This window comes from Balearica regulorum, chromosome 2 (assembly GCF_011004875.1).
Source record: "Balearica regulorum gibbericeps isolate bBalReg1 chromosome 2, bBalReg1.pri, whole genome shotgun sequence".
In the NCBI taxonomy this organism is placed as follows: domain Eukaryota; kingdom Metazoa; phylum Chordata; class Aves; order Gruiformes; family Gruidae; genus Balearica; species Balearica regulorum.
The window spans coordinates 130,148,858-130,169,324 of record NC_046185.1 but is presented as its reverse complement, the minus strand read 5'-3'; the positions used below and the strand labels follow the sequence as shown (position 1 = coordinate 130,169,324).

Here is a 20,467-nt window from a genome sequence, read left to right as displayed (position 1 = left end):
CTCTTGGCCTCCTCTTTGCCACGCTAACAAAGCCCAGCTCCCATTGTGGGTAATGTGCATTCTGTGTGGTGTTTGTATTATTCCTGAAGAAAGCACACTGTCGGTTCATATTCAGTTTGGAGTGCACCATGATCCCCAGGTCATTTTAGCAAGGCTGCTGCACAACTAGTCAATTCGAGCTTCGGTGATGTATGGAGTTAGTCTGCCTCAGACACTGAACTTCACACTTCTTGTTGAACATGACGAAGTTGCTGTTGCTCCAGTCCTCAGTTTATCAAGGTCCTTCTGAAATAAATCTCTCAGGGATAGATTAAGCTAAACAGTAATTTGCTATTGTCCACAAAGTTGCTGGGGGGTCTGTCTTATCACTCAAGTAGTTGATGAAGATACTGAACAATATCAGCCCACTATTGATGGTGGGGTACTCTGCTCATTACCAGCTGCAAAGGCGTGGTAAAGCCATTGATGATCACCCTTCAGGACTGGCCGTCCAATCAACCACTTTTCAACTGACCTAAGGGTTGTAGCCTTTACTTCCCCAGCTGCCAAATGAGCATGGGAGGGTCACAGTGTCAAAAACCTTGATAAGTCAAGGTACGTTGCATCCACCTCTCCTCATCCACACAGCAGGTCATTTTGTTACAGAAAGCAGTCAGCTTGATCAAGCATGGTCTGCCCGTGTTGACTGTTTTTGATTGCCTTCTTGTCCTTTGTGTGTCTGGAAGCAGACTCCAGGGAACATGTTCCCTGCTCTGTCCAGGGACTTAGGTGAGGCTGTTTGGCCCGTTGTGTTCTTGGTCCTCCTTGTCTTTCTTAAAATAAGCATAATATCGGCATTTTTCTGGCTGCTGGGGACTTAACCCTGATTGTTTGCATTTTTTCATACATAATGGCCACACAATCACGTCAGCCAACTCTTTTGGCACCCTTGGATGAGTCCCATGCAGCCCCAGCTATTTAAATAAATACATCTAGTTTTGCTGACGCATCCCTAACCAGTCACCTCCCCACTGTCAACCGCCTATCCTTTTCCCAAACTGTAGGGGTACACGCAGAGGTCTGGAAGCAAGCTTTTCCATTTTGCCTGCCAGTGGGTTGCCTACCCCATTCATCTCTGACCTGCATTCTCCCTGAACTTCCTTTTGTCGCTGACATTGCTTGCCGAAGCCCTTCTTGTTTCCCTTTGCATAGCTGGCTAATTCAGCTGTAGCTGGCCTTTGACCTTCCTGATGTTAACCCCTAGTGACCGAGCAATGTGTTTATACTCCTTCTCTGTTGCCTTTTTAACCAGCAGAACTACCTCTTGGAGGGGATGTATATCTGCAGCTTGGGTGTTCATTACAGCACAGGGAAGCTGGAAGTGCACGGACGGTGTTCCCTCCAGGGCAGAGGAGTGCCTGCTAAAGATACCATCTTAATATTTACATCATTTCAGTCACCTGCTTTTGTACACATGTAGCAGATCATGAGAAACTATTGCTTTCCACATCCCTGATGGCTATTTACAGTATGACTAATTTATCTCACCCGACACTCTTTTATAAATACGTATTATATTAGGATACTGGTGTAAATGGCCATGTTGTTCAGAAGAATTGCTCTGGTTCAACATAATACTTTTACAGTTATACTACAGTGTTACTGCTTTTGAATTCAGTGCAGTTAAAGTGTCATAAAATTGAAATATAGGAAGTGAACCTGTCTACAGTTTGCGTATTTTTTACTTCAGAGACCAAATAATGGCAGCTGGCTACATTCTATATTTTAAAGCAATGCATACATAAAACTTTTCCTGTGGTTATTCCGTGTGGGTACTGATGTATGCCATGGGATTATTTATGTCCAAAGCATTCCAGAGTGAGTGGGTGTGATGTAGCTCTGATGGTGTCGTGTGGGAAGGAAACTTCTCTGGCTTGGTCGTCCTGCTCTCAAACTCTTTCCCTGAGCCAGTGTTGTTGGCCGTTGTTGGAAATGGTGTGTTGGGTGAGACGGACATTTAGTCTTCCCTTGGCATTGCCACTGTTTTGTTATTATGACTTTTATATCTTGATACTTTTAACTTTCTCTTACACATATTTAGTTCAAGTGAATGTGTTCTCTAGTATATTTTATTAGTAACTAGAATGTGTCAATAGGATGGATAAATAAATAATGTTGTGAAAGCTTTTTCAAGTCAAACCTTTGGTGCATGTGTTTGTTTTGTAATGCATTAATGGCAGCACAAATGTCCACTATTTCATTAATTGTATTTCTTATTCAAGCTGAAATGACTTATTCCTGGGTTAGTTTCTAGTACCAGAGAATAACAAAAGAGCAGTTGACTTTGGCCTTAATTGAATTTACTCAGTGAGACATCAGCGTGCAAGGTCTGCTGCACAATTGTATTTTAGAATTATGTTTCTTTTAAGAAGACATCTCAAAGGTCACAAGAGACACTTCTCGAAAGATTTTCAATAACAGCTTGTTTGCAAGATGAAATTCCAAATCAGTAAATGAATAATGAATAGAGCTGGAATTGGATATATAACAATAAGTTTTAGAAGTGGGTAAGGTAGACATGTCCTTGTCCAATTTGAACAGGAAAAAAAAGTACTCAACTTGAAATCAGAAGAAACACATGAACTGTACAGCTGTTTGAGATTTGTCTTTTTCCTGGATAATTCCATCTGTCCCACCTTACTTGGATTTCTCTCTTTTTGTTTGCTGGTAACTTTTGTCTCAGTACTTCAGTAACTTCCTGCACTTACGCTCCTTCGTGGAGTTAGGGAGTACTTTGTTATTCATGAGGAACTGAATCAATCATCACTTTCTCATGTCATCTTGCATTGCATCAGCTTCCTTTTTCAGATTAAATGGATGGGTGTAGCTCTCTATGGAGTCTATCAGTGCTGTTTTCTGGCTTGGTTTTGGGTGGTGGTTGCTAAATAGTAGCTTAAACATTTAAACATTGCAGTTAATTTATGTTTATCCATGCCAGTGGAAGGCTTGGAGTTTAAGCACTGTTGAGGTAAACGGGCATTTTTACTGCAGTGATGTTGTACCATTATCCCTACAGTCATAATTGTAAAGATTTGCATTTTCAGTGGAGCTGGGTAAGGATTAAGAGCATAAGCAGGAGAGAGGTGGGTTGTGGAGATACAACCGAGAGCGTAATTTGTCCTGCCAGCATCCTATAATTGCTAATAATGCCTTAGAAGAAGTAAAAGAACTTGGGATTTTTGTTTGCAAGATTGCCAATTAATTTGTTTACTGGGGGATTGAAGGAATATTTTATGGAGTATGAGAGCTGCTGCGTAGCAAAAAATACCTTATCATTTCAAATTTACTTTTCAGTAAGGAGCTGCATTCAGGTTTGAGTAGAATGGAAATTATATTGAAACAGAAAAAATGAGACTTTCTCCGGTGCACTGTATGGTCTGCTCCACACTGATTTAGTTTCCCTGATGGCATAAGACTCTGCTACCTAAGTTAATACATTAATATTCATTGGGTAGATCAGTATTGCACTGTTGGAGATGATAAATTTTGGTTTAGTTTAAAATCAGAGATGATATTTTATACATTATGTTAGCATACAGTTTTTATTAGCATATCAGACTGTGAAAGAGTGATGCGTTGCAGTAAAAAGCCAAGTATTTCAAGTTAATTGCTATTCCATTAAGTAGAAGTGGTGGTTTCAGCTTAAAAGAGTGTAGAGAAATGTTTGGCTAATGAAAAGAGTGCTCGGAGTGATAATAACCGTTTGATGTAGCGAAGATGCCGGCTGAAAATACTCACCTCAGCGGTCAGAACTGAAGGCCCTCAGAAGCAGGTGCTGAGATGGGACTAGTCCAGCCTGCAGAAGCACTTACAGGATGAGCCCAAGAGGCAGTGGTGACCGCCAAGCCCCATCACGCTACTAAAAATAAATAAAGAAATAAACAGCCGCCAAGATAAACATTCAGCAGCAGGTTTGTCTGAACTGACCTGCTCTTTTTGTCCGGAACAAGTAGCGAGAGAGAGCAGAAACCACATTAAAGCACTCGGTCAGAGGGCAGCCGGTAGGCGCAGGTGTGATCCAGCAGATTGTTCCATGCCGTGCCACTGCCGCTGCGTCTGCCAGACCGCGCAGACCAGCGACTCTTCTCACAGGGGCCATGGCGAGGGCAGGGAATCAAGGCAGGCTGTTTTCTTACCCGCTTTCCTTCTCTCCTGCTCAGCCTCCTGCTGTGCTTTGGGCAGGTGTGGAGCCGTCACTTTTTGGGACGTGCCGCCAGGTGTGAGCACAGCCACTCAAGCTCCCTCTTGATTTTCTTCCACATCCACCTCTACAGCTTCTTACTTTCTCCACCATGGAGGGGTTGCAGCTGAAATCAGGAGTGGATTTCTCTCCCACTCTCTGCTATGGAGATCTCCATTTGGAAATGTTGAAGGAAAGCTCCTGAGACTCATTTTGCCTCATAATGCAACAGCAGTTTTCTTCCTCGTACCTCTCTTCAATGATGCTTTCAACAGCTACCGTTGATTTCCGTGCCCTGAGTTGAGCTCTGCAGCACTACAGGGCTATTTTTGCCAGATTATAAATATTTACTCCACAGAACTTTGCACTGAAGATTGGATTTGTTTACTTCTGTCTCCCTCTCTCTACACCTTGTCCCTGCTTTGTGCCAGTGTAGAGAGCCGCTTGTTTTTGAAATGTGCTGTGTTATTTGAGGCAGCAGAAGTATTTGTGGCACATTTTATGATGATGTCTACAGGCCAGATTTGAACTGGAGTTCTGCTGCTGCACAAGGCTAGGGGCAAGGTGGCTCCTTCCCCAGGAAAGCATAGAGAGGCTGGGAGAAAGACTGTGCTGTTTTTCTGTCTCTTAGAGGGATGGAGAGTAAGACAAGGAGCATTGGAAAGAGTTAGAAATTAAACTCAGTGTCTGAAGTTTCAGTACTGTCCTTTAATTGCAAACCCATCCTTTGTCATTTCTAGATGTCAGGGTGTTCCCGCCTGATATATGTCACTGGTTTGTTTTTTCTCTAGCCGGACCTGTGAAACTCTGAATAAAAAATTAGTAAAACCACAAAATTCATTTTGGAAGTCAGTGCAAAGAGGGAAGAAAACTTACTGATCATTCCATATACTCTTTTATGAAAAATCCACTGAAACCTGAAGTGATCGAAAGCGTAGTTTTATAAGTCAATGTGGCAATCTCTGATATCAAATTTTTACTGAGTTGGAATATCACAGGCGTCTCTGTAGGCTGCATTCGTTTTGTACCTCCTAGGAGGTGTGCCTTTAGTACTGGTTATGCTACTTTATTCCCACTTACATTCATTTTTTGATAAATTTAAAGCTAAAACTTATTTTGTAGCACTTTTTAAGTAAACTGTGTGAGTATTTGTCACCTGTTGTTCAGAAGACAATATAGATAGATAGTCATTTAGATGCAGACTAAGTGGTGCAGGAGTGTAGTGCACTGGTCTAGGATATGCAAATGTAGTATGCCTGCTAGGCTAACCCTTTTGTACAGCAGCAGCAGTCAGGGCACAGCTCTGAAATCCCAGTTGGAACTGGTGCACAAGGACACCTGTACTTTGAAGGACATGGCAACTTAAAGTTGAATCTGTTTTAAGAGAAATCATAAAAGCTGCAAAGGCTTTCTTCGGAGCTGGCATCAAACCCCTTTGGCACTCAATCAGTCATCTCTTCCATTGTTATAAAACCATTGGAGCATTTTCAAGTGAGTGTTTTGAGATTAGCATTTGTGTAAGGCTCTCCTGCTATATTCAAAGTGCCTGCAATGCATTTCTTGGGGAGGTGTGATTTGCAGCTAGTGATCATGAAGCACTGCCTCACGTTGATTTTTCATTAGTGCTTTTGCCCACGACCACTGGGTTGTTAGATGGAAGCTCACATTTCACAGCTCCTTTTAGCCAAGGGTTATGTCATCGTAAATTGTCTGTGGCAGAACTTGGCGTTCTCCTGCATTTCACTGTCTAATGGCACCAATCGCGTGCCTCATGGACCTCATCAGATATACATGACTGCTCTCAAATCTGGCCGCCTGACTCTGGTGGGGATGGAGTTTTGGACCCTAATAAGTGAGAAGCTGGGAAGAAATTGGGTTCTTCTAGGCAATAAATTAGTTTCAGAAAAGAAGCATTTCTCTATTGAAAATGTTTACCGTTTGGAGACTCTGGACCAGACTTTGCACAACAGCAGCGTAAGTAAATTGACTGGCATCGGATAAAATGGTGCATTGAAATCAAATTGCTGAGCAATAGGCTATAGGCACGCCTCTGAACATACAGTGAAGTCAAGTGCTGTTCTCTGGTGCACCTTAAGCAGGGAAGGATATGCTCAGTGTGAGCTTCAGTTTGCTTTTGAATAATTCACTCTTCAGTAGAAATAAGTTATTACAAAACCTTGATCCAGAATAATTTTATTATTTATGTGATGTGTCACTTCAATAAAAATGTAACATAAAGGTATTGAGGTTGTTTTTCCTCATGCTCTCAGAAGGAACTAAATCTCCACCGTTTTTCTTAGCATTTATAAGCAAAGCTTCCTAATGTAATAATAAATCAGCTGAAGCTGTCCCTAGTGTGATGCTCCATGCTTCTTAAATCTTTGTGTGTATTTAACACCATCTTCTTCTGTTTTCTAGCTATCTTTGCATTGCGTTCAACTGAAACTATTCTCTTAATAGTTAGGGGAGGATGCTGTGACTGGTAGTTATGACTCTGACATGGATAGCCCTCCTGTTACCCTTTTGCTTTTCCATCCCTTTTCCTTTTATCTGTTGGATGCTTGCCGCACACTATAATCACAAACACTTTTAGGTCAACAACTGCTGTGTTTTATTTTTAAACTGTACTTGTTAGCAGTTGGACATAACACCAAACCTGATTTTGGGTTCCAAATGCTGCCATAATGGGAATATTTAATGATAATAAAATGCTTTGCTTCTGTCTCATTTGGAGTTCCACCTAATCTGTGTAAGCAATCAGCAATTAGTAGGCAGATCTAAATGAAATATTGTTACTCTATAAAACCATTTAAATTTGAATAGCCTTTTATTTAAGATGCATAAGCATTTTTCCAACATTTGGTCCGTTAGGCAAAGTGTATGCTGTAAAGGAAGCATTTATTGCTCACTTGTAAAAATAAAATATAATAGTGATAAGTTAGCTGGAAGCTTGTAGATATTCTAAAAAGATGACAAGGTAAGATAAGCAGTACAGCTAAGCTGAAATTGCTCTGGAGGTCTTTCTGAATAGCTGTCAGTTTTAAGCTCTCCTAACACAATAATGGGCACTCCCAGGAGGTGGGAGTCTCATGGGATAATTGTTCTTCTGAGGTTTAGATTGGTTTTGCTATGCCTTTTCCACAGATGGGTAAGACTGCCTTATAATTATTCTCCTCCTCTTTCAGTAGATTTTTCTAATGCAGAAATTAATAGAATTAATTTTGTATACATGCACTATACTTATGTTACCTAGCATATTAATGAATTTCAAGCAATATTGAATGCTATCAGATGGCAATAGTAAGTGGTCCGGTTAGCTTTTATCTTACAAATTGGATTTAAGTCTCACTGTGCTTGCCTTTTGAGATGTGTTTCTTTTTAATATTCAGGTCTATTTGCTGTCATAAGCAAGCATATATACTCTCTCAGCCTGGTTTACCTTTAACTATCCTTGAAAATAACAAGCACAAGAAGTAAAAGCATAAAATAAACTATATTTTATAATTGCTGAGTATTTTTATAGTTCCTGATGCATAAAGCTGACACAGTTGCTCACTATCTTTCTGTGAGCATCAAACAATATTGATGAAATGAAGCAAAAATTTGGCAAAAACTCAGCTTCATTTGGGGTGGCTTGTAGGGCAGCACACTGTCTCAGCCATTAGTTACAAACCTTTGGCGTTGCCAATAAGCCTGCAGACAACCAGCAACGTCAGCCTCTGTATTCTCAAGAAAATCTCTGTTCTGGGAGATTTAGCTACTAGGATGAGCTGACGAGCTTTGATAGGCTTTCCTGTATGATATAACAAACATAGGGGAAAAGCAGGAAAATCTTTTAAAACAAAAAAGTTTCACATGGATTGGTGTCTTTACAAAATGAAATATCCATCGTAGCTCTGGTGGGGCTGGAGATGAGAGCATTAGCTCATCTTTTAACTCAGCTTTCCTGTCTCCCAAGATGGGAACAGAACTGCGGAGCGGTGGTTGCTACAAAGACTTGCAGTCCTTGCTCAGCACCAACTCTTCCCCTTAGCTTAAAAAAATTGCATCAGATCACTTTGGAGATTTGCCAGATCTTTCCAAAGGAAAGGCTTGAATTTGCTGTGTTCTCGCCTCTGTGTGCTCCGGAGTAACGTTAGTCAGTTCTGAGTCTCTGAGCGTGTAGACACACGTTTGTGATTTTGGAGTCAAAAAATAACTTGAACGTGAACCTAGTTTTGTTAGATGAAGACCGGTACATTATCAGAGGAACAAAGCTCTCCTTGGTTTCATTACTAGGAAGCAATTGATGGAAAGCATCTTTCTTGTGTCCATAGCTACTGATGTGGCAGTGTACTGGTACCTCCATACGTGTCCTGTCAGCTTAGGCATGGGGACAAAACGGCCCCTGTAATTCTGCAATGCGTTTAGCTGGGTTTCATTGTCAAGGCTGTGATTATGTCATGGCATTTAAAGAAATTCTGACTCATTTGCTGTTTGAAGGGGAATCTGTGCTGGGTCGTAAAGATCAGATGTTGACTTTGGCCCACAGAAAAAAAAAAAAAAGAAGATACCTGACATCTAAACTTTACCATTCAGAGTAGAAACCACAGTAGCAAGTGTACTTGCTTACTAATATTGTATTGAATATTGGTTAGTGTTTAACTGCTATAATCTTAAAGCAAATGTATTTGCTAAGTTTTTTATGAATATTGCTTCTTTTCCCTGTACCGTGACATAAATGTTACAGTACCAAAACCATAACCTTATTCATAATTGATTAACCTTACATAAAGTGTTTTAGTGAGATGAGTTAGAGAGTTTGTTCAAAATTGTGGCACCTGTGTGTATCTTTAAAAATAACTCCAAGGAGGAGGATATTTTTTCTTACTGTGCTGATTTTATGATCAAAGATCTGATGGATGAGCTTTTAAATACTGGCTTGACTGTCTTCTGAGTGTATCTGCAAGATAAGTGGGGTATAGTGGGGTAGGAAACAAATTTTCTTTGTGACTTCTACAAGGGTGAAAAACAATTCCAGAAAAGTTACCGAGAAAAGTTATGCTTTCTCCTTCCTTTGTAATTTATTTGTGTAAAAACAACCAGCCTATCTCTGCTTATACAGAAGCAAAATCCATTTTTACACTGGAATTACTACTTTCACTGTATTTGATTTACTTATCACATATAAAGAAGCTTCATGTGTTCTGAGACACCTAAATACAATATCCTCATGTTATATACATCTTTAAAATTTGCAAAGTAGGAAATCAGGATATTAACCAGGCTGCAGTCGCATTTTCCTTTATATATCACAGATGGCTAAATTCTGTCCTCCCACTCACTGCCACTGGAGGCACTCGAACATCTGTCCTATGAGCACCGGTTTGGATTTCTTTTAATTTGACACTGAAAATGTTAGAGACATGGGGTTTTGCCTCTTAGGATATGCCATTAACCACAGTGTTCCTCTAGGGAAAATGCTGTCAGCCTTACAAGTTGCAAAGCAAAATTGTCACCCAGGTGTCGGGATATTTTGCACAGCCCTGTTGGTTTGTTAAAACTTGTGGAAGACCTGTGTGTTTTAAATTTTATAGTGTTTCATACAAGGTATTTTGCAACTATATGATACTGTAAGAACTCATTATCAACTATAAAAGTGCCAGGCTGTAGTAAAAACCTACTGGAAGAATTACAGACTTCCACAAGGCAGTTAAAATTCCTTCTGAGTAAGGAAACAATACATAAACTATATTCTTCTGAGAGGAAATAGTCCATGATAGTTTTCTAGCGATTATAAATATTGGTAGTAACTCTTCCATTGCTAAGATTGCAGGGAGGAAAGTGTAGTTACATGGACGTAAAGACATTCGAATCTTGTCAACGTAAACACATTATTATGGAAGGAAATTTTAGGAAGATAAACACTTCTGCATTATTTAGATCCAAATTAAGAACTGTAGGAACAGCAGTACTGGGGAAGCAGTTAAACGGTGGGTGCCAATATAATAGAAAAGACTGTAAAGTATTTGTCCGTTTATACAATGTATTTGAAGAGAAGGTGGGTGCCTCAGTAATAGCTGACATTGATTATTCAAAACTATTTTTCTAAAAAGCTGAGCTGAAGATCTAGAAACTAACTTCGCATAAAATAGTAATTTAATTGGTCTTGAATGTAACTGACGTGTAGATCCACCGAAGGCTGTAATTAAAAGAAAAATGTCGTGTTTTTGTAACAAGGGAAGTACACAGGTACAGTATTACCTCTTACCCTGGGAACCCTCATTATTCAGAGTTTTATCAGAGGGCTGTGTGAATGATTAATATGCTTTGCAGGCGGGTGGTGTTTTTCCTGTTTTTCATGCTTTAATGTATAGAAGCAAATACTGCAGCAACACTACGCGACCTGTAAAGGAAGGCAAAAAAGGTCTAATTATTTGCTAAGCTTTTATTCCCCTACAGGTCGTTATGCATGCTCTGGATGGCAGAGCAGTTCTCATCTCTGATGTCCAAGCCTTGAAATTGTGTTTAAGCTCCAGAGTTCAGTAAGATCCCTAGTATATGAGTAGCCCCTGTGCTGAGTACAACTAATTTTGTGATTTTTCTAAGTTACCAACGTAAACTCTCTAAACCATGTGGCTTTCCTGAGCGATAGGAGTTACTAGGTTTCCACTTGATTCTGAGTCTTCACTTTTGGCCTTTAAAAATAGTTAACATTTCTCTATCCAGAGAAGGACAAATACAGGGCTAGATGGGGAAGATCTCTGAAATGCTGTTGACCAGCCTCCACAGTCAACTGCAGGACTAGGAGCACCTCATACCCTTGAATAGTCACAAGCAAACACTTGCACCTTTGCTTAGAGAGATGATAAAATGACACATGTCAAAAATAACAAAGTTACCAAAAGCAATGATTTAGATTTTGCTAAAGGTTAATAAGTTTTCAGGGAATGTGCTGGCTCCTTTGACAAGCCAGATAAATGGGCATCATGTCAATGTATGAGGGTATTTCTGGAACGGGGAATGTGCTGACACTACTTCAACATAAATGCTCTAATTGACACACTTCACGGTGACACTTTTAATGCCATTTTTGGCATTATTGCGGTTATTTCAGTCACATGCTTTTTCATACAATGCCTGGACTGCTCTGCTGAGTCCAGGGATCATTGGCTGGAGGGTTGGAGTGGGTGGGTTTAGGATGCAATAAGTAAATGACTGGAAATGCATTGCCACATTCTGCAGAGTGATAAAATTACTTCAGCGGAGCTATTCTCATATATGCCAACTGATTATCTGGTCTTGATTTTTAGCCAGGAACTAACTGGTCATTAGTTGGAAGCTAAAGTATATCTGTGTAAGATAGGACGTCTGCTAATGTGATGTGATTTAACTTAGGTCATGTGCTTATTCCTACCAAAGAAATGTCAGTCTCCTAGTCAGGCAGATCCCTGATGGTGCCGTTTTAATGTCTTGATAACTCTTGTTCATAGATTAAAAACATGAAAATGTGAAAATAACCATGTTACATTTTAATTACACTGGCATTAGTGTTAAAATAGAGAATGGTAACAAGCATTGGGGTGTAATTTTTAGTGACCAGATTAAATTTAACGGCAGCTATTAACTTAAACAGATTTTTGGCAATCAAGCATGAAGGAGATATTTTGTGATTTTTTTTTTTATTGTCTACCTTTCTAGTTTTTAGACAGAAACCTTTAATAACTTGCACGAGGAAATTCTTCATTGTTGCTCTGTGAATTAAATGTTTCAAAGCACCCTAAATCATGGAGGCTTCTAAACGCCATACAAGATGAAATAGATTTATTGTGATTCAGCATTAAAAAGGACCAACCTGCCTAGGATTAGGCAGTGTAATTACCCCCCTGCACTCTTAAATCTTACAGATTTCCCAGGAAGTATTTAGAGCATCGGGAATATTTGCATCAGCTTACTTAGACCCCAGTCAACTTCTTGGATTTGCTCTCTGGAAGAGCCTGTTTAATTCTTTTCCCTGGCCCTCATGCAGTAGCCCTAAGAAAGACTAGTCTCCTAAAGAGATTTCTAAAACTAGAGTTGTACAAATACCCTTCCCTTTTACACTTCTCCGATTGCTATTGAGGACCCTGCTTATTCCTTCTCCCCATTTCCAAATTTTGAATGGTATTTTCAATGCTTTTACTTCTTTTTTAAATCTGTGCAGAATATAATGGCAGATTTTTTGATGAAATGGGATATTGCTCCAGTTGGATGGTCATAGCTGGTCAAACACCCCTCACCAACTGTGGAACATGGCTCCTTAAGCTTTTGGTCTATGAGTTTAGCTGTGGATTCAAATAATTCAAATCCCCTGTTATCTGTTGGAGTAGGTCCCTAATAATTTACTTATTTCACAGTCGTATTTTATTTGATACTTGATAACTCTTCTAAATTATTAAATTTACCTATTTGCATGATCTTTCATCTGCATTTTAGTAAAACAGACATTTGCATTAAAATTATCCATGGTCTGACCACCAGTCCATTAGTGGAAAGATACTGTTTTGAAATCTGAAGCAAAAGCAGGAGAGAGCACAATTTGGAAAGACTCTGATTTGTAGAACGGACTAAATGAGCTACCTTTACAGCAGTGGCTTCTAATAGCAAGTTTATGGTAGGCGAAAGCAAAAGATACAAAATAGCTGTCAATTTATATTGTGGTTATTAAAAGCTTACTGTTTCAGTCTAATTGCTGTGCAAGAGAGAACTCCACCCCTTTTGTGAGCGTTTTTTGACATTTTAAATTACACACTATCGTTGAATTTTTTTAAAAAGAGAATAGCACAGCGGGAAGCACCCATCATCTGAATTAATACACCAATTACAAACTATGTTGCAAATAAACAATTTGATCATTTCTGTTTCTGTGCCTTACACTGGGAGTTGAAGTGTCTCATTAAAACAAAAGCTGAAGTCTCATTCTATATTTTAGCTGTCTGTGTACTGATGATGAGAAAGTTCACCAATAAAGCTGGCAACTGCCGGCTCCTCCATCGGCAACTGTGCGTTCTGAATGAAACATTAAACAGAGCTTTTGACATGCTGAAATGTTTCAACAGCTACGTCGCTAATTATTAACTGCAAGAGAATTAATTTTGCTCTTCAAAGGAACAGTGACTTTTCAGGAGTTAGAGAGAAGTGCTCATTTGACAGTATGATTATTTGCAACTTAAAAAATAAGGATGTTCTTTCTCAAAGGGTAGTGAGACGTGCCTGCGAGGACAGTTACTTTGTGTAATAGAAGTAATCATAACGCCCAAAGATATATGCCAAATGACAATCAAACATAGAAAACAGTGCCTATTTAAAATAGTTTGCAAAATGACTGCAATGTGAGATAGTTGCATATGTATTAATTGGTGAGAGGGCAAAATGAATGAAAATAGCCCTTCACCATCCACAGGATTAGCCATTAGGGGTTCAGATAAGATGAAAATGAGCTGTCTATAATTGATAAGTTTTAAGCACAGAGTGGAAATTAAATAATGCAGTGATGTTTTACGTGTTGAAAAAGAACTGACCTTATCAAAGAAGCCCCCTTATTACTGTTTCACTTTAATCTCCATCCACCAATATATACTGAGGACTGCCCGGCTGGAAAGCAGCTTGGCAGAAAAGGACCTGGGGGTCCTGCTGGACGCCGAGTCGAAAATGAGCCAGCAACGTGCCCTTCCCTCGAAGAAGCCTGATGGTGTCCTGGGCTGCATTAGGAGAAAAGAGAAGGCTCAGAGAGGATCTCATCAATGTATATAAATACCTGAAGGGAGGGTGCAAAGAGGACAGAGCCAGGCTCTTTTCAGTGGTGCCCAGTGGCAGGACCAGGGGCAATGGGCACAAACAGAAACACGGGAGGCTTTGTCTGAACATCTGGAGACACTTTTTCACGGTGGGGGTGACCGAGCACTGGCACAGGTTGCCCAGGGAGGTTGCGGAGTCTCCATCCTTGGAGACAGTTATTCAGAAGCTGCCTGGGCATGGTCGGCATCTGGCTCTAGGTGGCCCTGCTTGAGTAGAGGGGTTGGACCAGACGACCTCCAGAGGTGCCTTCCAACCTCAACCATTCTGTGATTCTGTGATGTCCATCCCTATTATAGTCAATTCTATAATATAATTTTGGCTGTATGAAGAAAAATATAAGAAAAATTTATGTGCCTAAAGAGTACAAACACTGTTCATCTTTCACATAGCCTTTTACTCAAAGTTATATGTTAGTTATAATTACATATATAAAATTAAGAAAAATGTATTTAATAATATACGCTGATTTAATGTCTCAGAAACAAAGCTATAAATATGAAAGTGCATATGGTAAAACTGTGAAAAATCTCTTTAAAGGAAATATACAAAAGGCATTAAAATGCTAATAATTATAGTCTTAGTCCTGAAAATAACAATAGAAGATGAAAAAATTAGTAACTAGACTTGTTCATCCGGTGAATCATTTATCTGCACGCTGCCAGTAAGCCAGTGGCTTCCACGTTGGCTCTTCTTCACACACAAGTGTCTTTTCTTGCACACGCAGGTCATAGTTTTAAAATTAGTTGTTACTGGAAAGGAAGTCTGAATGGTAGACAATGGTGGCAGAAAATCTAGGCTGAGGGACTTCTTCCAAGGAGAACTACAGAATGTCTTTTTATAATCCTTTGGTAAGGACAAAGGCAAAAAAAAAAAAATCTTTCTCCTCTTTCATAGTGGCTATGAAGAAATTAGCAAAGAATGATGGTTCCCCTTTGGTAGCTATCAAGCTACTAGTCTGCCTAACTCTTTACTACCATAGGAATCATTAATATTTTTTAGAATATCTAGAACTGGACGTGGCGTATAGCTGCAGTATGGATATTTGTTACTGTTCCCCTTACAATTAGAAATGCCACTTATAAGTAAAAAATACTTGCTTTTTGTGAAGTAATTTGTGATCTTTCCTGTACAACAGAGTTTCCTCTTTTCAGTGCATTACCAGTCCTGGTAGTCAGAAGAATCAAAGTTTTAGCTTAGTTGGTATCTTATTAGACCTGCTTTAGCTGGGTCAGTCCCAGTGCTGATAGCACAAACCCACAAGCGTTGGCGTTACATCATCATCTTCACAAAGTACAAGGAAGTAGTAAAAAGCAATTCGGTCATTCCAGTGTCTTTCACAACTACATCCATAAATGTGTCACCTTTGGTACAGAGCCAGGCATGATGAAGAACAAGGTTTGAACTCCATGGATAACTTTACTTACTGTATAATTAATATAACTCCATTTCTCAGAAATTGCTTAAGAATGGCTCTGAGTAATGCGTTAACCATTTAGCACCCATTATTTACAGAAATAGTTTTCTGTCTTCATGTTTCTTTAAAAAAAATCTTATGTAGTTTTACTTTTTATCTGGCTGCTTAAAGCTCTGCCAACTTTTCAGTACTCCCTTCACTGTAGTCTTTTCACACTTACTCAGCTTTACAGTGCTCCATCAGCTTGATGAAAATATTTCATTCCTAAGATGCTTTTCATCCTCTCTGCTCTGTGAAGAGTAAAGCAAATAAAGTGAAGAACTAACCCACTTTTCCTTACTTCTGTTTTCCAATTCCACAGTATCATTTTTGGTTTGACAATTTTCTCCAGTATCTTTTTGTGTCAATTATGCATGCAATGAGAAACTTTCCGGTAGCTGTAATATTCCCCAAGAGTCAGCATTCACCATTCCTTTTGCCTTTCTGTTTAGCATACAACTAACTTCTAGTTACTTTTTTAGGTCTAATAAATATTAACCTTCTCAACTGGTATGTTTCAAAGTTTTTAGTTAACAGTATTGCCTGTAATACTGTTCATGGAAGTCTCTTGGTTTTTTGCCAGTTCTGGTCTTTCCAGTGAGTACTCCTTAGGTTTTCTGGTTTTGCTGAGATCATTTCTGATACAGTATTGGTAAGACTCAAAATAATAAAAAAAACCTAAACTGGACATTCTGTAATTCTTTTACGGTGAGTCAGCCTAGCCTCAAAAAGGTGTATCATGGCTGGCCCTGGGACGTTTTGTTGAGTTTTTCAGAACCGATACTCACCTTGTGCTCCAAGTTTCTCCTGTGACAACTGCTTTCAACCTTAGCTGGCTCAGTTCCTGAATTTAGACAAGAAGTCACTGTCAAAAGTGTGAACTCTAAAAGAAAACAGCAATAGGAGAGACCCTGTCTTATCACCTAAGAGTACCTCAGTGAACCTTTCCTACTGTGCTGCAAATCACAGTTGTAATAGGCATTATGATCAAAGTTCATATTAGGAGTATCATTTAGTGAGAGATCAACATGGGGCATTTGTCATTTGTGCCAAATCTGATTGATTGATTGATTGATTGATTGATTTTTGCTAAGTGGCTCAAAACTGAGGTCTGTGGTCCTTGCTGAGACCATTACCATGTGCAGAACTGAAGGCAGAAGCTGTGAGAGTTGAGATGTCATGTAGTAACTGAGTCGACCACACAGACTATTACTGGCAACTTCTGTGAGCCTGCTGTATTAAGTCTAGTGATGGAAAGTGGAGCACAGTTTAATGAGTAGAGCTAGCTTATAATAAAAAAAGGACTAAGAAAATAAAGAAGCAGAACAGAAATCTCAAAAAAGGCCAAATAGTAGTAATCCAGTCTGCTCAGGTAGGATTTGTCCCATTTGACCCCTTATTTAAGAAGGGCTGAAGTTCAGTCTAATCTAACCATCAAGGATGGGAGTCCAGAGACTGAATCACACAAGGAGGAGAGTCGGTGTATTTCACTGGTCGCTCAGACGTCGTAATTGCTGTCCCGAGGCTAACATCCACGCCGACAGCCGTGTAGAGTGGCGTCTTTGGCTGTAGGTGGCCCGTGTCTGGACAGGGGCCCAGTGGCCTCCTTCCACAAAGGGAGCAAGAGGTCTATATCTGGGCTCCCTTAAACATCTCCCTGATCCTTAAGCATGACCTCTGTCTCCAGGTTGTATTTAAACTAATTGTTCTTTATTTCCCTACAAATGGATGCCATCAAGTGTCATGCATGATAGCTTGGCAATAAACAGTATTAATGCTATCACCTATATGGAGTTTTGTTCCTTGTGATTTAGGGACGTGTTATCAGCTGGAGGGATCCCAGAGGACGTTGCAGTGCCTTGTTAGGGTGAATGTGGAGCCGGTGACCCATGGTTTTCCTCCGACTGTGCTGCCCTTAAGAATTATTTTAGCTATTGAGGAATGGTTCTGTCTGCTCTTTCATGGGCTGACAGATTCATAACCGTGACAGATCTAACGTAATCATTGGGAGTTTTGTTTTATGACTATCTCCTGGATGATTGTTTTCCACCTAGGCTGCAGGGTTTCCACACCATCAGTCTGTCTCAAGCTGATGAAGCACTTTATGGCCGCTTGTAGATCTGCTTTCACTGTTCAACTTACCGTGCTCTTTCTAATTAATTTGGAAGACTAAAGCAACAACTGATACTCATTGGTTTTTCATTATTTCTCCCACTATTATTTCCTTTTCTGAAGTCACAGGTATTGATAATCAGATATTTGCATTATCTCAACGTTTCTCCTATTGGAAATATCTATTAAGTGAACAAGCAAATTCAGAAATTCTTTTGCAGTAGTGCAGAAGTATGACAGAGGAATTTATTACACAATAGTATGGTGTTAGGGTAAACTATATGTGGAGCAACAGATGTATAGGAAAAAAAAGAGTAATATATTACCATTATAATGTGAGAGGAGAAAAAATTACTCAGCTCTTGCATGAATAAATTTCACTGGTCTTATGAATAGCTTCATATAATTTAAAATAATCCTTCTGTATAATGAACTTGCAAGCTAATTACTCTTGGATTGCCACAGCATGGTATAACTCTATCAGTCTGGGAGCGTTTTGAATTTTGCCAAAGTTGTGAAGTAGATATGGTTGAAGCTGGAGTGGAGTGGTTTTCCCAATCAATATACTTGCAAATTGTCCCAGGGTTTTATTCCAGGCAGTAACTGTGATCATTGCTAGATTTATCCTTTTTTAAAAACAATAGAGTTAAAAGTGGCAGATGGTAGTTAATGATTAACATTCCTAGTAAACAAACTTGTGCAGGGATGTATTTAAAGTGGCTGTGTGTATATAAATAGACAAGGAGCATGAGCTAGGCAACTATAATTGAATTACATTTGCATAACTTAAGTAGAAGTTTAGTAAATACCAAACACCTTAATTAACTTGCACAGTATTAGGAGGTTCGTGACATACTCCCTGTAAATGACTCTTGAAAGTATTTGGCAATGTGGCAGTTTAGAGCCAAACTATTAGAGGTGCCTCTCCCTTTGTGGCTGGTGGTTGTAAATTTAACTTCTACTGCTCAAGCTTGGCCTCTGCTGGGATTTCTGGAGGTTGAAGCAGCAGCCTTTCTTGCAGAGAGCTGGAAACCTCCCCATGGCGTGGGACCGTACGCTCACCATGCCCTCCAGTTGCCCCGTCTGCCTCCCAGCCTGGATTAACACGGGGTGGGTTATCTAGTTAATTATTTTAAAAATACAGGTGAGTCAGGAAACTGTATGCAAATTAGTAATAAATTAATTCCTGTTAAGTTTGAATAATTTGGAAAAAGCACATTGGATCCACAAGTGGTTGAAATTTATATTCTTCTTTCCCATAGGAAACTGTACTGTAAATGAGCTAGCATCTCTCTTGGGAAAGAAATGTGAATTTTGCTGACAAGCTGAGGTCCCTCAGCAAGAAAATGCATGCTGGCAGTTTGACCCACTGGCCAATTGACTGATCTCTTTCCCCCTTTTTACTTCTATTTTAGATGCTGAAGAATACCAGCCTCCAATATGGAAATCATACTGTGAGTATACAAGAAAATTTGAATAATCTTAGTAACCTTACTAAGGTGTTGCTGTTAGGTCTGTTCCCTTTCTTTCTTGAGAAAAAAAGACATGAATGTACTAAGTGCTTGTAGAAATTACTGTATGGGACAGCAGCGAAACCTGAACTTTTCTCGTTCTCCATTGAGCAAGTGCAGCGGGGTTATGAGTGCCAGACTCTCTGAGTTGCCTTACAAGTTTGGAAATCCTGGGTTTCATGGTTTCTCTGCTGAGATTTTCAGGAAGGATTCCAGAGGTAGAAGTTAATGCTTCATGTGTTTACTAAAGGTCAGGCTTGAGTATACTTGTCCTTTTATATGGGTCACCAAATCACTTTAAGATAATAGTATTTTTGATCCTTAGCAATACAGGCTGAGTTTTGAAGTGGTGGTTTAGAAATTGGAGACACCATTTTCAGTTCTTTGAACCTTCCTGTCTGCCTTTAGAAAAATCATTCACATAGAGTGCAGTGCAGAAATGTGTATTTTATGCTCTTTTTGTTTGTTCCAAATGTATTTTCTAATAAAGTAGCACAGATCTAAGACAAAATACTGGCTTTTAAAACCTTTATTAAAGATGGCCTTTAAATTTGATCTTTTTATTTTAAACCCTTACTGGAACTTTAATGAAACTGTAGCTTTGCATGTAGAGGGGTTTTTTTAAATTTTGTTTTAATGTTCTCAGATACAGAACTATCCTAAGCAAAAGTCGTCTCTTTTGTGGCTACTTCAAATTCAGTACAGTGCCATTACCAAAATGGATCTACAAAAAACAAGGATCACAGTAGTTACATGCATGTACATGTATAATTTTAAAGACTGGAATAAACTTGTTGACTTCACTTATATGCACATTAAACTACCTTGCTGACTTCAAAGACATCACCTCTGTGTTACCTGAGAATGACATTTTGCCTCAGAATGGACTGGGATTTTTTCAACCAAAATTTGAGTAGGCCATTAAATTACAAAAATTGTTTCTCAGAACACTCTTTTCTAGAGACTTGTTGTTGTTGTTGCAGTATTTTGAATGTATAAGAAATACCTCCTTAAAAATCAGCAAAAGTACGTTGATTTGAGTTGGACCATTCCAGCTGCTGGGGACTTGGAAAGAAGCAGACACTTGAGCAGGTTTTTTTTAGAAGAGGAACCTGGCTTACTCAAAATCAGTAAAAAAAATCCCATTGATTCTGATGAGACCAGGATTTGAAATGACAGATGTTTCGTTTTTTGCAGGAAGTTTTCATTAAAAAGTCAGGGAATAAGCACTTGCCTTTACTTACCTTCTCTTAGTTGCCCCACTGGTGCAGCAGACATGACTACATGCAGTGAAAAAGTTTGGTTACTTTAGCCTGATAGCTTACACATAGTCCAAGGAAACTTTTTAAAAATTAA

At 39.3% G+C, this 20,467-nt stretch overlaps 1 protein-coding gene across 1 annotated transcript in view; it reads left to right on the top strand.

The window, feature by feature from the left end:
• CHN2 (chimerin 2) overlaps window positions 1–20,467 on the top strand; it is a 167,958-nt gene that overhangs the window by 47,236 nt on the left and 100,255 nt on the right. The window contains exon 2 of the mRNA XM_075745910.1: window positions 19,016–19,054. Within this exon, the coding sequence (XP_075602025.1) occupies window positions 19,016–19,054 (39 nt within the window). The remainder of the gene's footprint in view (window positions 1–19,015; window positions 19,055–20,467) is intronic.